Source organism: Ranitomeya variabilis, chromosome 3 (genome assembly GCF_051348905.1).
Source record: "Ranitomeya variabilis isolate aRanVar5 chromosome 3, aRanVar5.hap1, whole genome shotgun sequence".
Taxonomy (NCBI): domain Eukaryota; kingdom Metazoa; phylum Chordata; class Amphibia; order Anura; family Dendrobatidae; genus Ranitomeya; species Ranitomeya variabilis.
In genome coordinates, this window is record NC_135234.1 from 544305039 (window position 1) to 544320632 (window position 15594).

General features: G+C 41.2%; 1 protein-coding gene across 21 annotated transcripts in view; it reads left to right on the forward strand.

Annotated features, from left to right (window-relative positions):
• Positions 1-15594, forward strand: part of DOCK9 (dedicator of cytokinesis 9) — a 310144-nt gene that overhangs the window by 217696 nt on the left and 76854 nt on the right. For 12 of the 21 annotated variants that reach the window (XM_077297094.1, XM_077297097.1, XM_077297101.1 and 9 more), the window contains exons 20-27: positions 424-547; positions 1732-1853; positions 1959-2045; positions 2329-2418; positions 3183-3298; positions 4565-4634; positions 5891-6016; positions 7438-7509. In XM_077297094.1, the coding sequence (XP_077153209.1) occupies positions 424-547; positions 1732-1853; positions 1959-2045; positions 2329-2418; positions 3183-3298; positions 4565-4634; positions 5891-6016; positions 7438-7509 (807 nt within the window). Of the gene's footprint in view, positions 1-423; positions 548-1731; positions 1854-1955; positions 2046-2328; positions 2419-3182; positions 3299-4564; positions 4635-5890; positions 6017-7437; positions 7510-15594 lie in introns of all 21 variants that reach the window. The other 9 variants (XM_077297092.1, XM_077297099.1, XM_077297086.1 and 6 more) reach the window with 1 other exon arrangement.

Sequence of the window (15594 nt, forward strand, 5' to 3'; positions counted from 1 at the left end):
ATGCCAGTTATGGAGGAATAGACTCACCATGTAAAGGTGTTAAATAGTTTTGGGGTGAAAACTTGATGACAGATCCCTTTTAAGGTGGAGGTTCTTTATAAAGTTTAGGGTTTTTTTTCTGTCTCCTTTATGGTTATATAAGTGTTTTAATTATAATCTACAAATAAAAATTGTTTGTGTCTGGTAACATGCCATGCCAATCTTCTTCACAACATTCCTTTATGTCATGATTACACTATGTAAGGTGGATGTATGATGGCTCTGCCTCTGTTCTCAAGTCACTAAAATTAGTAAGAGGCGCAGTCTTATTCTGGCATCTTGTTTGTTTAGGTTATAAAAAGTCTCCTTTGTTAAACCTGGCTGGCTGTGAAGAGGCTTAATGTGATAAGTGTCATTTAAGACATGTTTTTTCCATTCTTACAGATTAAAATAGAGCTGCCCACACAGCTTCATGAAAAACACCATTTGTTGTTCACTTTCTTCCATGTCAGCTGCGATACATCAAGCAAAGGAGGCACTAAGAAGAAAGATGTCATAGAAAGCCAAGGTTTGGCCAAATAAAAGCATTAAGATAACACTGCCATTTAATTACCAGGATTTACTTATTAATGCTGATTCAAATAATAAATCTGAGAATCCCTGTGACTGTATAATGGGACTCTCACAAGGAAAAAACTATTATTTTTGAAGAAAATGAGTATGTAAAGCCAAGGGAATGGTAACATTTCATAAAAGATTTCCTGCTTCAGTACATTGGCCATCTATTCAACTTATTGATTAGCTCTAACTGCATTTTTCCACGTGGCTCCATTTTTAAGATTTAGTTTTTTTTCTTGTTTTTGTAAGATTACAATCGTGAACCAAAGACATCTACTTATGATCATATTAGTCCTTGGCACCACTTGCACATGTATTTTATTTCTTGTTGTCTAAACTGCATCCCTATTACAGAAAATCTGTCACCAGATGTTTGCTAACTCATCTGAATGCAGGAAGATGTAGAGATAGAGACCCTGATTCCAGCACTGACTCAATTATTGTACAATTTTCTTCTGTTTTGATATATTCACTGGGGTTTTTTTTCTGCTGCAGATCCGGCAGTTCTCTGTATAACCCTATCCTCACAACTGATTGGCAGATTCCTGTGTACACTGTGCATAGGCGGAAAGCTGCCAATCAGTGATGTGGGCGGGGTTATACAGAACTCATGAATATGGAGGACTACATGGCAGCAGGTTTACCAGTCCTCTAGTGATAATTTGTTGCTGATAAAACAGTGATTTTATCAAAATGACTGCCTGTAAAGTGACACCATCACTGGAATCAGGGTCTCTACATTATCCTGCTCTCAGATTAGGTGGCAAAAACCCTTTTAACACCAACCTTATTATTTAATATCCATAAATTATGTAATATCTTTTTTTAGCAAAGACCTCAAATTGTGCAGGGAGATAAAGCATTTTGCAATCTGAGTGAAGAATTTAGGTCTCAGAGGACTAGTAAAGGAGACAGACATGTATGTCTCCTCAGTGGCAAATATAGGTCAGTGTCTTAAGTAACTGATGGGGAATGTGTGCTTTTGTGCGCTATCTGTATTGGCTGGATCCACACTGCTATCGCTTTATGTTCTTGTTTATTATAGGATTGTAGCGGAGTTGTGCTTCCTTTGGATGATATGCTGGGGTGGTATTTGCATGCACGGTATGTGAGTGGTGTGTTTTCTGCATACAGTTGGCTTTGCCTGGCTGCCGTTGCTGAAGGACGGTCGAGTGGTCACCAATGAGCAGAACATTCCAGTATCTGCCAACCTTCCTGCAGGATACCTGTGCTATCAGGAGCCTGGGATGGGCAAGGTATAAAGCATCCGCATTTCTTACCGTGCTGCATACAATGAAAGACTCACGTGCTAAACATTTCATTCTTTATATATTTTATTGTGATGTTTCTTTCCTAAGCAGCATTCTGGACCAGAAATTAAATGGGTGGATGGAGGCAAGCCGTTATTAAAGATTGCTACTCATCTGGTGTCCACTGTATATGCACAGGTATCTACATGTATTGTTTTGTTAACAAGAAGATTTCTGCTGACAATTATTGTATGGATATTTCGTGTTTAGGTTTGGATATTCCGTAGTAAAACACATCTTTCACATTATTATACATACATATATGTGGAAATGTTTCCATAATTCTCTACAATTAAAGGGGATGTCCCCTTTCAGAAAACTGCTAGAAGCTGGAGTAGTCATACGAAAACAAACTGAGTATTATTTACGCCTGTTCAAATTAAGTCATGTATAAAATGTAATTTTAATTTTTTGCACTTAGGATCAGCACTTGCACAACTTCTTTCAGTATTGTCAGAAAACAGAGTCTGGAGCCCAGGCATTAGGAATTGAGCTTGTGAAATATTTAAAGGTAAATCCAAATAATGATATAATAACATCATCTGAATAGAATTATATACTATTTTTACAACATTGATAACGCACTTATCCAATAACGGAATGTTTCACTTGATATATCACTTCGATGGGGTTTACGTTGCAATAAGGTAGACACTAGAGTTGATAGAAATGATTTTCAGGGCCACGGTCCAGTAGTCCCTGGTTTAGTATATCTGACATGAAGTCAGCATTTCTTTCTCTGTAGTGACTAATCAAAGAGGATGTGAGGCTTTGGTCCAGCAGTCCCGAGCCGCTTATGTGGCCCTTGGACCCGGATAATGCTAATTGTTGCTTAACTTAAGTAGACACGGATTTAGGTATAGAATTGTATATAATTATACAGAGTGATGGGCAGCCATTCAAGTTGGAAATCACGTTAGGGTTAGATGATGAAGCATGAAATGTGAGCCGATCATTCGGAAACATTTGATGTATGCGACTCTTATTCAGTGTAGAAGCAGATGCTGCTTGATGAAGGTGGACATGTATTTAAAATGATTCTGTCACCAGGTTTTTGCTATCCAGTTTGAGAGCAGAATAATGTAGAGGCGGAGACCCTGACTCCAGTGATGTCACTTGTATGTGGATAATGTGGAAAATGGCTGTTCTTGTGATAAGTTTACCATGTGTTGGATTAGCTAGTATGACGGGAAGTAATGTTCTAGTTATACAACATGCTAGGAGTTGTGCTAAGCTTAGCCCTTCACACTGACCAGTTACTTGTTTCTGTTTCAGAGCCTGCATGCAATGGAAGGGCATGTCATGATTGCCTTTCTGCCCACTATACTTAACCAAATGTTCAGAGTCCTAACCAGGGCTACCCAGGAGGAAGTGGCTGTCAACGTGACCAGGTAAATCTTTGGGAAATGTATAATATATTAACATGCATTTTATATATATATTTTTATATATATATATATATATATATATATATATATATATATATATATATATATATATATATATATATATGCATTTTATATGTACTTGTGTTCCCGATGATATACACAGTTGTGGAGCATCTTCTCTCTGCATTGTGCCATTCTAGTTATTCTTCCAATAGTTGTTAAATAAATTGACAGCTGGGTGTTACCAATCAGGGGTGTGTCCCTACACAGTCTCACACTGTCCAATCAGTGCTGAGAGTATCTGCATGTGTGAGGACATGGTAATGTGACAAGGGAAATGGTAACGCCTTGTTGACAATGTATTCATAAATATGTATGAAGAAGTACAGAGGAACAGTACAACACAGAGTTCTAAGAAAAGATGCTCTAGACTAGTAAAAAAGTCATCTGCAGCTCTTCTTTTGATTAGTCGCACATATGGCATCACGCCAGGCCGTCAGGCCAGCTAATCAAAAGAAGAACCGTGGATGCCATCAGGTCAGAGGTGTTCTCAGAGCTCCTGTCCGATGGGAACGGATTTCTGGGGTGGAAGATTGCACCAACTCTAGTGGTCGGTCCCACATTCATGCTGTATCATTAGATGTGAATGTTTGCAGTGCATACACATATGTACATGTGCACTGCTCCTTCTACATCTGTATTTTCAAGCACAATTAACTTATTAAAGGGAATCTGTCACCCTGCGGTCGGGTCCGATGGGCGTCGCAGGTTCAGGTCCAGCGCCTCCCATCTTCATGCAATGTCGTCCTCTTCCTTGCTTCTGTTGCAGCTCCTGCGCAGGTGTACTGATTTGCCCTGTTGAGGGCAGCGTAAAGCACTGCAGTGCGCAGGAGCTGGGCCTCTCTGATCTTTCCCGGCCCCTGCGCACTGCAGTACTTTACGCTGCCCTCAGCAGGGCAAATCAGTACGCCTGCGCAGGAGCCGCGACAGGAAGCAAAGAAAAGGACGACATTGCATGAAGATGGGAGGCGCCCGGATCTGCGACACCCATAGGACCGGACCGCCCCTGGATGAGTATAATCTAACTTGTTTTTCTTATCTTTCAGGTTACATCGGGGTCTTATCTACAGCATTATAGAATGCTGTGGATAAGCCCTAATGGCCGTGGCCGCAGCTTATATATGAAAAAGCTGGTGACAGATTCCCTTTAAAAGAAGCCGTTTGCCATTTATATAGAAGCTAAGGCTAAGATCTGGCTTCTCTTTTTAGGGTCATTATCCACGTTGTTTCTCAGTGCCATGAAGAGGGGCTGGAGAGCTACTTGAGGTCATACGTTAAGGTATGTTGAACAATGGTGGTACATGACTTTTACAATTGGCATTTGTCATGTTGGACAATATTTATAAGGAGGGTTGATTACTATGAACAAATATAGCCAGTAGTGGAAATGATCATTTTCTATCCTGGCCTGTGTTCCATGAGAATGTTTGCTATGCCTACAGTGAAGAAAAGCTCTTCTTCAGCATTGCCGGAGACTTTCTCATGTAGTATGGTATGGTGTACCATACCTCTGAAAGTGATGATGGTTGATTCAATAAATAATGTTAAAAAGGGTCAGGGTATCTTCAGTCAGATAAGTGCTAAACGACTTTTTTTAGTATTAAGTGATAGAGTTGAGCTCGATTTCACTTTACTATTTCCAGACTGTTAAGTAAGACTAGAATTAATGATGGAAACAGAAGCTGTACCTGGGGAGAGGGTATAGTTAGTGCAGAATTCGCATGCTGTCATTCTCAGGAGATGTAATGCTTGTATTACTGTGTTTTATACTGCACTACATTTGTGTGATCTAAGGATGAGGAAAGTTTTATAAAAAAAAAAGATCCCACACATGATGGGCCTTAGAGGCTATGTGCACACGTAGAATGGTTCACTGCGGATTTTTCCGCAGCAGAATTGATAAATCTGCAGGGCAAAAATGCTGCGTTTTTGCTGCAGATTTATCGCGGATTTACTGCAGTTTTTCTGTGGATTTTACTGCGGTTTTACAACTGCGTTTTTCTATAGGAGCAACTGTAAACCCGCTGCCGAATCTGCAGAAAGAAGTGACATGCTGCGGAATGTAAGCCGCTGCAATTCCGCACAGTTTTTTCCGCAGCATGTGCACAGCGTTTTTTGTTTCCCATGAGTTTACATTGTAATGTAAACTCATGGGAAACTGCTGCGGATCCGCAGCGTTTTCCGCATCGTGTGCACATACCCAGAAACTCTCTGTAGTGCTACCATACAATGTACTGAAATGTGCATTATTCCTCATTGCTGCCATCTTGGCCCAGTTAGTGCTTATGCTATAGATGTCTAAACTGTTGTACAAGGGAGCACTTGTACTTAGCGATTCAGCTGCATAAAACCTCCTAGACTTCAGCTGTCGCATGAAATCAATTAGCTGTGCTGCAGAAAGTGTCCACGTAGCGCGGCCCTTACTCTGTAGATGTGTGAGCACAGAGGCAGGTCGCCATCTGCTTTTGCTAAACATGTTGTTCTTGCTCTTGACGTATGGCCAGTTTCTAATCCTATTTAATCTGTATGTACCAGTATGTCTACAAGGCAGAACCGTATGTCACGTCAGAGTACAAGACGGTACATGAAGAGCTGGCCAAATCCATGACCGCAATCCTCAAGCCTTCCGCCGATTTCTTAACATGTAACAAGCTTCTCAAGGTACAACTAGTTAATGTCACATACCGCGTTCATACAATTCCCGATATCTAATGCTAGCACTCATTCCCTCTATTAGGTCACTTAGAATTACTACTATAGTTCAAGAATGTGAAATGCCCAACTAATGTTAAGAGAACATTATTTATTTCAGCTTTTATTTCTTTCATCACATTCCCAGAACTGAAAAGTTTCCATACACATGGTCAGTATTTGGTAGCATTGTCTATGGTTGGGTTCAGACCGCCACATTGAATATTGGCCAGTCACGATTGTGAATTGTGCGCTCATCTGCATTGCGGACAGGTGCCAGAGCCGCCTTTTATTGCATGCATTATTCTGGTCCCTGAAACAGACCAAACTATTGCATGCTGTGATTTCTTTTTTCCGTCAAAACCATTGATCCACGTTGGAAAGCAGCCATGTGCACTGAGACATAATGGTGTATAATGGGTCCATGTGCAGTCCATGGTGTCTGGTTGCTCGTAGTTTTGCCCATTCCTCCTGACAGAACTGGTGTAACTCAGTCAGTTTTGTTGGGCTTCAACAGTGCTGCCCCTACATTTTTCAGCTAAAGGTCTGACCTTTGTGATGGTCACTCTGTTACCTTTACCTTCTCTTTGTTCTTAAGCCATTTTGCTTCATCATTTGAAATATACTTATGGCCAATTAGAAGACCCATGGAAGCTTTAAATTCCTGGCTGATGCCTTGAGATGTTGCTTCAGTATCTCCACATATTTTTCCTTCCTCATAATGGTAACTATTTGCCACCTCCATGCTTCACTGCCAGGATGGGGTTATTTGGCTTCTAAGCCTCCTCTTTTACCTCCATGTTTAAAGCTGACGTAACAGATTCCTGGAGCTCCACAATTCTTTTTCTTATGCCTTGCCTCATTTGTTTTGATTTTTCGATGATATCAGACAAAGAAGAACGTTGTCCTTAAAGTCCTGTCACAAGTACACTTCTATTGAACTCTATTGATGCCAGTTATCCTTTCTGAAGCTTCTAGATCATAACATAGCTTGGCATATTGCAGAAAATTGTGTAAAGTCACAGGCACCTTGGTGTATGTAAGCGTCTGGCTCACTAGAATTTTGATACAGTAATTTATAAATGAAGTTATCAAGTTTGTAGGAAAAACTGCTTCTGTCATGTACAAAGTAGATCTTTGAAACAAGTGGCTAAAGGTAAAGTTTATTGACCTGGTGTCTGTGGAGGGAGTAAATATGAGTTTTATTGACTTTGACCTAAGTGTATGTAATCTTGTGACTTAAATTATATTTTATTGATTCTAAAAAGAAAGTTGCATATTTTTTACTAAATGTCACAAACAAAGATATCACATATATATTTTTTACTGTTGCATCCATATGTCATTTAATCTGCTTACATACTGTATTTCTGTGTATTATTTATTTGCAGTATTCTTGGTTTTTCTTCGAAGTCTTGATAAAGTCAATGGCCCAGCACCTTGTTGAGAATTCAAAAGTCAAAGTATGTACTCCTTATTATATATAGATATATTATCTGTGAATATTTGATATTATTTCTTCAGTGTTACGTTTTCGTATGGTTTAGTACGTCTGGATTGTATACAAAGCACATTGTATATAAAGGATGGTGCCAATTGCAGCTATTTTGCTGTACATATTATAAAAGTGAGATTAATAAGCAGCGCTAAGCTCATTAGAAGAAGGACTCTGAGACCTCTGCGTGGTCTCTCTGTTACTGGATCCACTTCTGTATTTGGCTGGAATGCTGCATGAAAAACTGCAATGGTATTTTTGCAACCAAAAAAATAATTTGTTACAGCCGAGCTTGAAGTGATATTTCACAGTTGGACATCAATTGATCGACGAGTGATGATTAGATATATGTACAATCGCTTACAGCACAACGATATTTGGTTGGGTACTGCTCATGCATGTTGTTTTACATTATATTTTTATATAATTGTGCTTATTTTCTGATAGTGTCTTACTAATGAATAATGTTGCATGCTGTACAGTTTTTTCAGTACATTTTGTAACGTTTAAAGTTTAACACTTTTCTCTATACCGCAAAGTAATCCCTTTTGGCTCTGGGTGGCAAGTATATATAAAACCCAGAGTGCCACAATTAAGGTGAAAATTAAATGGTTGGTGTCACCACAAAATACAGCCCTGAAAACAAATTTCCGTTTCCATAAATGAGTTCCATCCTGTTGCGGTTTTATTTTTACCTCTGCAAAAGAATTTCCAGCTACAATGAAAATATAGATAGATAGATATTTTCAGTGTAGCTAGAATTTCTTTTGCAGGTCATTTATGCAGGTGTAAGTGTGTGTATATATTATATATAATAAGTGTATGTGCACACACACTACTGACAAAAAGTTAGTGATATTTGGCTTTTGGGCGAAACTTATGGAAAACCAGACAAGTTCACATTACAGTGATATCATTGATACAGTTATCATCAAAGCATGGCATTTAAGTAGAAGCCTGCAATGGTGATTTCCTCACCATTTATTGAAACAAAAGCCAACAACAGTGGTATGTATATGCCCCCCTGAAAATATCAAATGTCTCAACTTGTGCATCAATTACGGCTTGACAACGAGTTCTCGTGCTGTTCACAAGTAGTTGTCTGCTGCGGCCTCAGGTCATTGAGGTTTTGGGGTACAGAGTTATCAAACTCTACACGGCAACTCAGCTGATACCATAGGTTTTCCTTGGGATTGAGGTCTGGAGAAAGTGCAGGCCACTCCATTTTCCTAATGGTTCAACCTCGATGAGCTAGAGCATTGTTGTCCTTGAGGATGAAATTAATCTTGTGTTGTTCATGCAGAGGTGCAATGACAGGATTAATGATGTTATTCAAGTTGTAGGGGCTTGTCACTGTACCATTCACAAAGTGTAGGGCAGTTCTGTATTCACTAGACACACCTGCTCACACTGTAACCACCACCACCACCAAAGGCTCGTCTGGTGACAACAGTGGCTGATACATAGTGCACTCCTTGAGCTCTCCAACATTTCCTCAACATTAACCCCTTTCTGCCATTGGACGTACTATTCCGTCCATGTGGGGTGGGCCCTAATTCCCAAGGACGGAATAGTACGTCCAGCGCGATCGGCCGCGCTCACGGGGGGAGCGCGGCCGATCGCGGCCGGGTGTCAGCTGCCTATCGCAGCTGACATCCGGTACTATGTATCAGGAGCGGTCACGGACCGCCCCCGGCACATTAACCCCCGGCACAGCGCGATCAAACATGATCGCGGTGTGCCGGCGGTACAGGGAAGCATCGCGCAGGGAGGGGGTTCCCTGCGGGCTTCCCTGAGACCCCCGGAGCAACGCGATGTGATCGCGTTGCTGCGAGGGTCTCTTACCTCCTCCTCGCTGCAGGTGCCCGGATCCAAGATGGCCGCGGCATCCGGGTCCTGCAGGGAGGGAGGTGGCTTACCAAGCGCCTGCTCAGAGCAGGCGCTTGGTAAGCCTGCAGTGCTGTAAGTCAGATCGGTGATCTGACAGAGTGCTGTGCAAACTGTCAGATCAGCGATCTGTGATGTCCCCCCCTGGGACAAAGTAAAAAAGTTAAAAAAAAAAATTTCCACATGTGTAAAAAAAAAAATAAAAAATTCCTAAATAAAGAAAAAAAAAATATTATTCCCATAAATACATTTCTTTATCTAAATAAAAAAAATCAAACAATTAAAAGTACACATATTTAGTATCGCTGCGTCCGTAAGGACCCCACCTATAAAACTATATCACTAGTTAACCCCTTCAGTGAACACCGTAAAAAAAAAAGGCAAAAAACAACTCTTTATTCTCATACCGCCAAACAAAAAGTGGAATAACACGCGATCAAAAAGACGGATAAAAATAACCATGGTACCGCTGAAAACGTCATCTTGTCCCGCAAAAAACAAGCCGCCATACAGCATCATCAGCGAAAAAATAAAAAAGTTATAGTCCTCAGAATAAAGCGATGCAAAAATAATTATTTTTTTCTGTAAAATAGTTTTTATCGTATAAAAGCGCCAAAACATAAAAAAATGATATAAATGAGGTATCGCTGTAATTGTACTGACCCGAAGAATAAAACTGCTTTAGAAATTTTAACAAACGCGGAACGGTTTAAACGCCTCCCCCAAAAGAAATTCATGAATAGCTGGTTTTTGGTCATTCTGCCTCACAAAAATCAGAATAAAAAGCGATGAAAAAATCTCCCGTGCCCGAACATGTTACCAATAAAAACGTCAACTCGTCCCGCAAAAAACAAGACCTCACATGACTCTGTGGACTCAAATATGGAAAAATTATAGCTCTCAAAATGTGCTAATGCAAAAAATATTTTTTTGCAATAAAAAGCGTCTTTCAGTGTGTGACGGCTGCCAATCATAAAAATCCGCTAAAAAACCCGCTATAAAAGTAAATCAAACCCCCCTTCATCACCCCCTTAGTTAGGGAAAAATTAAAAAAATGTATTTATTTCCATTTTCCCGTTAGGGCTAGGGTTAGGGTTAGGGTTGGGGCTAGGGTTAAGGCTACAGTTAGGGTTGGGGCTAAAGTTAGGGTTAGGTGTGGGGCTAAAGTTAGGGTTAGGGTTTGGATTACATTTACGGTTGGGAATAGGGTTGGGATTAGGGTTAGGGGTGTGTTAGAGGTGTGGTGAGGGTTACCGTTGGGATTAGGGTTAGGGGTGTGTTTGGTTTAGGGTTTCAGTTATAATTGGGGGGTTTCCACTGTTTAGGCACATCAGGGGCTCTCCAAACGCGACATGGCGTCCGATCTCAATTCCAGCCAATTCTGCGTTGAAAAAGTAAAACAGTGCTCCTTCCCTTCCGAGCTCTCCCGTTCGCCCAAACAGGGGTTTACCCCAACATATGGGGTATCAGCGTACTCAGGACACATTGGAGAACAACTTTTGGGGTCCAATTTCTCCTGTTACCCTTGGGAAAATACAAAACTGGGGGCTAAAAAATAATTTTTGTGGAAAAAAAAAATATTTTTTATTTGCACCGCTCTTCGTTATAAACTGTAGTGAAACACTTGGGGGTTCAAAGCTCTCACGACACAGCTAGATAAGTTCCTTGGGGGGTCTAGTTTCCAATATTGGGTCACTTGTGGGGGGTTTCTACTGTTTAGGTACATTAGGGGCTCTGCAAACGCAATGTGACACCTGCAGACCAATCCATCTAAGTCTGCATTCCAAATGATGCTCCTTCCCTTCCGAGCAATGCCATGCGCTCAAACGGTGGTTCCCCCCCACATATCGGGTATCAGCTCCCCCCGTGAGCGCGGCCGGGTGTCAGCTGACTATCGCAGCTGACATCCGGCACTATGTGCCAGGAGCGGTCACGGACCGCCCCCGGCACATTAACCCCCGGCACACCGCGATCAAACATGATCGCGGTGTACCGGCGGTATAGGGAAGCATCGCGCAGGGAGGGGGCTCCCTGCGGGCTTCCCTGAGACCCCCGGAGCAACGCGATGTGATCGCGTTGCTCCGAGGGTCTCCTACCTCCTTCCTCGCTGCAGGTCCCGGATCCAAGATGGCCGCGGCATCCGGGTCCTGCAGGGAAGGAGGTGGCTTACCGAGTGTCTGCTCAGTGCAGACGCTGGTAAGCCTGCAGCCCTGTCAGTGAGATCGGTGATATGACAGAGTGCTGTGCACACTGTCAAATCACCGATCTGTGATGTCCCCCCCTGGGACAAAGTAAAAAAGTTTAAAAAAAATGTCCACATGTGTAAAAAAAAAAAAAAAAATTCCTAAATAAATAAATTAAAAAAAAAATTATTCCCATAAATACATTTCTTTATCTAAATAAAAAAAAATCAAACAATAAAAGTACACATATTTAGTATCGCCGCGTCCGTAACGACCCCACCTATAAAACTACATAACTAGTTAACCCCTTCAGTGAACACCGTAAAAAAAAAAAAAACACGAGGCAAAAAACAACGCTTTATTCTCATACCGCCAATCAAAAAGTGGAATAACACGCAATCAAAAAGACGGATATAAATAACCATGGTACCGCTGAAAACGTCATCTTGTCCCGCAAAAAACGAGGCGCCATACACCATCATCAGCGAAAAAATAAAAAAGTTATAGTCCTCAGAATAAAGCGATGCCAAAATAATTATTTTTTCTATAAAATAGTTTTTATCGTATAAAAGCGCCAAAACATAAAAAAATGATGTAAATGAGATATCGCTGTAATCGTACTGACCCGAAGAATAAAACTGCTTTATCAATTTTACCAAACGCGGAACGGTATAAACGCCTCCCCCAAAAGAAATTAATGAATAGCTGGGTTTTGGTCATTCTGCCTCACAAAAATCGGAATAAAAAGCGATCAAAAAATCTCCCGTGCCCGAACATGTTACCAATAAAAACGTCAACTCGTCCCGCAAAAAACAAGACCTCACATGACTCTGTGGACTCAAATATGGAAAAATTATAGCTCTCAAAATGTGGTAACGCAAAAAATATTTTTTGCAATAAAAAGCGTCTTTCAGTGTGTGACGGCTGCCAATCATAAAAATCCGCTAAATAACCCGCTATAAAAGTAAATCAAACCCCCCTTCATCACCCGCTTAGGCTACGTTCACATTTGCGTTGTGCGCCGCAGCGTCGGCGGCACAACGCAGGAACACCGCATGCACAACGCTGCGTTTTGCGACGCATGCATCCTTTTTTTGCTTGATTTTGTACGCACAAAAAATGCAACTTGCTGCGTCCTCTGCGCCATGACGCGTGCGCCGCAGTGACGCATGCCTCGCAAAACGCAAGTGCAACGCATGTCCATGCGCCCCCATGTTAAATATAGGGGCGCATGACGCATGCGGCGACGCTGCGGCGCCCGACGCTGCGGCGCAGAACGCTAATGTGAACGTAGCCTTAGTTAGGGAAAAATAAAAAAAAAATTAAAAAATGTATTTATTTCCATTTTCCCATTAGGGTTAGGGCTAGGGTTAGGGCTAGGGTTAGGGCTAGGGCTTGGGTTAGGGCTACATTTAGGGTTGGGGCTAAAGTTAGGGTCAGGGTTGGGGCTAAAGTTAGGGTTAGGGTTTGGATTACATTTACGGTTGGGAATAGGGTTGGGATTAGGGTTAGGGGTGTGTCTGGGTTAGAGGGTGTGGTTAGGGTTACCGTTGGGATTAGGGTTAGGGGTGTGTGTGGATTAGGGTTTCAGTTATAATTGGGGGGTTTCCACTGTTTAGGCACATCAGGGGCTCTCCAAATGTGACATGGCGTCCCATTTCAATTCCAGCCAATTCTGCGTTGAAAAAGTAAAACAGTGCTCCTTCCCTTCCAAGCTCTCCCGTGTGCCCAAACAGGGGTTTACCCCAACATATGGGGTATCAGCGTACTCGGAACACATTGGAGAACAACTTTTGGGGTCCAATGTCTCCTGTTACCCTTGGGAAAATACAAAACTGGGGCTAAAAAATAATTTTTGTGGAAAAAAAAATTTTTTTTTATTTGCATGGCTCTGCGTTATAAACTGTAGTGAAACACTAGGGGGTTCAAAGCTCTCACAACACATCTAGATGAGTTCCTTAGGGGGTCTACTTTCCAAAATGGTGTCACTTGTGGGGGGTTTCTACTGTTTAGGTACATTAGGGGCTCTGCAAACGCAATGTCACGCCTGCAGACCAATCCATCTAAGTCTGCATTGCAAATGATGCTCCTTCCCTTCCGAGCTCTGCCATGCGCTCAAACGGTGGTTCACCCCCAGATATCAGGTATCAACGTACTCAGGACAAATTGGACAACAATATATATGGTCTAATTTCTCCTGTTACCCTTGGAAAAATACAAAACTGGGGGCTAAAAAATAATTTTTGTGGAAAAAAAAAAATTTTTTATTTGCACGGCTCTGCGTTATAAACTGTAGTGAAACACTTAGGGGTTCAAATACTCAGGACAAATTGGACAACAACTTTTGGGGTCCAATTTCTCCTGTTACCCTCGGGAAAATACAAAACTGGGGGCTAAAATATAATTTTTGTGGGAAAAAATTTTTGTTTTATTTTTACGGCTCTGCATTATAAACTTCTGTGAAGCACTTGGTGGGTCAAAGTGCTCACCACACCTCTAGATAAGTTCCTTAGGGGGTCTACTTTCCAAAATGGTGTCACTTGTGGGGGGGTTTCAATGTTTAGGCACATCAGTGGCTCTCCAAACGCAACATGGCGTCCCATCTCAATTCCAGTCAATTTTGCAGTGAAAAGTCAAACGGCGCTCCTTCCCTTCCGAGCTCTCCCATGCGCCCAAACAGTGGTTTACCCCCACATATGGGGTATCGGCGTACTCAGGACAAATTGTATAACATCTTTTGGGGTCCATTTTCTCCTGTTACCCTTGGTAAAATAAAACAAATTGGAGCTGAATTACATTTTGTGTGAAAAAAAGTTAAATGTTCATTTTTATTTAAACATTCCAAAAATTCCTGTGAAACACCTGAAGGGTTAATAAACTTTTTGAATGTGGTTTTGAGCACCTTGAGGGGTGCAATTTTTAGAATGGTGTCACACTTGGGTATTTTCTATCATATAGACCCCTCAAAATGACTTCAAATGAGATGTGGTCCATAAAAAAAATGGTGTTGTAAAAATGAGAAATTGCTGGTCAACTTTTAACCCTTATAACTCCCTAACAAAAAAAAATTTTGGTTCCAAAATGATGCTGATGTAAAGTAGACATGTGGGAAATGTTACTTATTAAGTATTTTGTGTGACATATCACTGTGATTTAATTGCATAAAAATTCAAATTTGGAAAATTGTGAAATTTTCACCAAATTTCCATTTTTTTCACAAATAAACACAGGTAATATCAAAGAAATTTTACCACTATCATGAAGTACCATATGTCACGAGAAAACAATGTCAGAATCACCAGGATCCGTTGAAGCGTTCCAGAGTTATAACCTCATAAAGGGACAGTGGTCAGAATTGTAAAAATTGGCCTGGTCCATAACGTGCAAACCACCCTTGGGGGTGAAGGGGTTAATTTTGCCGTTAAGCTCCTTGTTAGGGAACAGCAAGTTGTGCAAAAAGTACTGAACATTGAGCAGTTGGACGTGTATTCAGAAGTTTAAAGACTGTCACATTAAATTAACCTGAATAGGTTAGTGTGCATTTTAGGTTCAGCTTGAAATTTTGCCCAAAAACCAAATATCCCTAACTTTTTGTGAGTAGTGTGTGTGTGTGTATATATATATGCACTTATAGGTTTTTTCCTCTTGCAGTGGTGAATAATCATTGGTGTTAGGCTCGTCAAGGTGTTTATGCCATGGCACCCTTGAGCACCCCATTATGTTATAGGGGTGATGTCAGGTTTACAGGGTTATTGATAACCCTGTGTAAAACCGCTTAGATTCCACAGTCTTTATTTACTGGTGCACCTTGAGGGTTAAACGGCTGAGATTGGAGTTATGGTACATCTGACACCAGCTGAAGGTGCATTCACTGTTTTTATGCCATTTCTGTGCAGTAACAGTACTACTTGCTGCACAAGCTATCTGCCCAGCTCCCTGCAACCTGTCTTTTGATATATCTATAACTACTTCTACTCATTGTG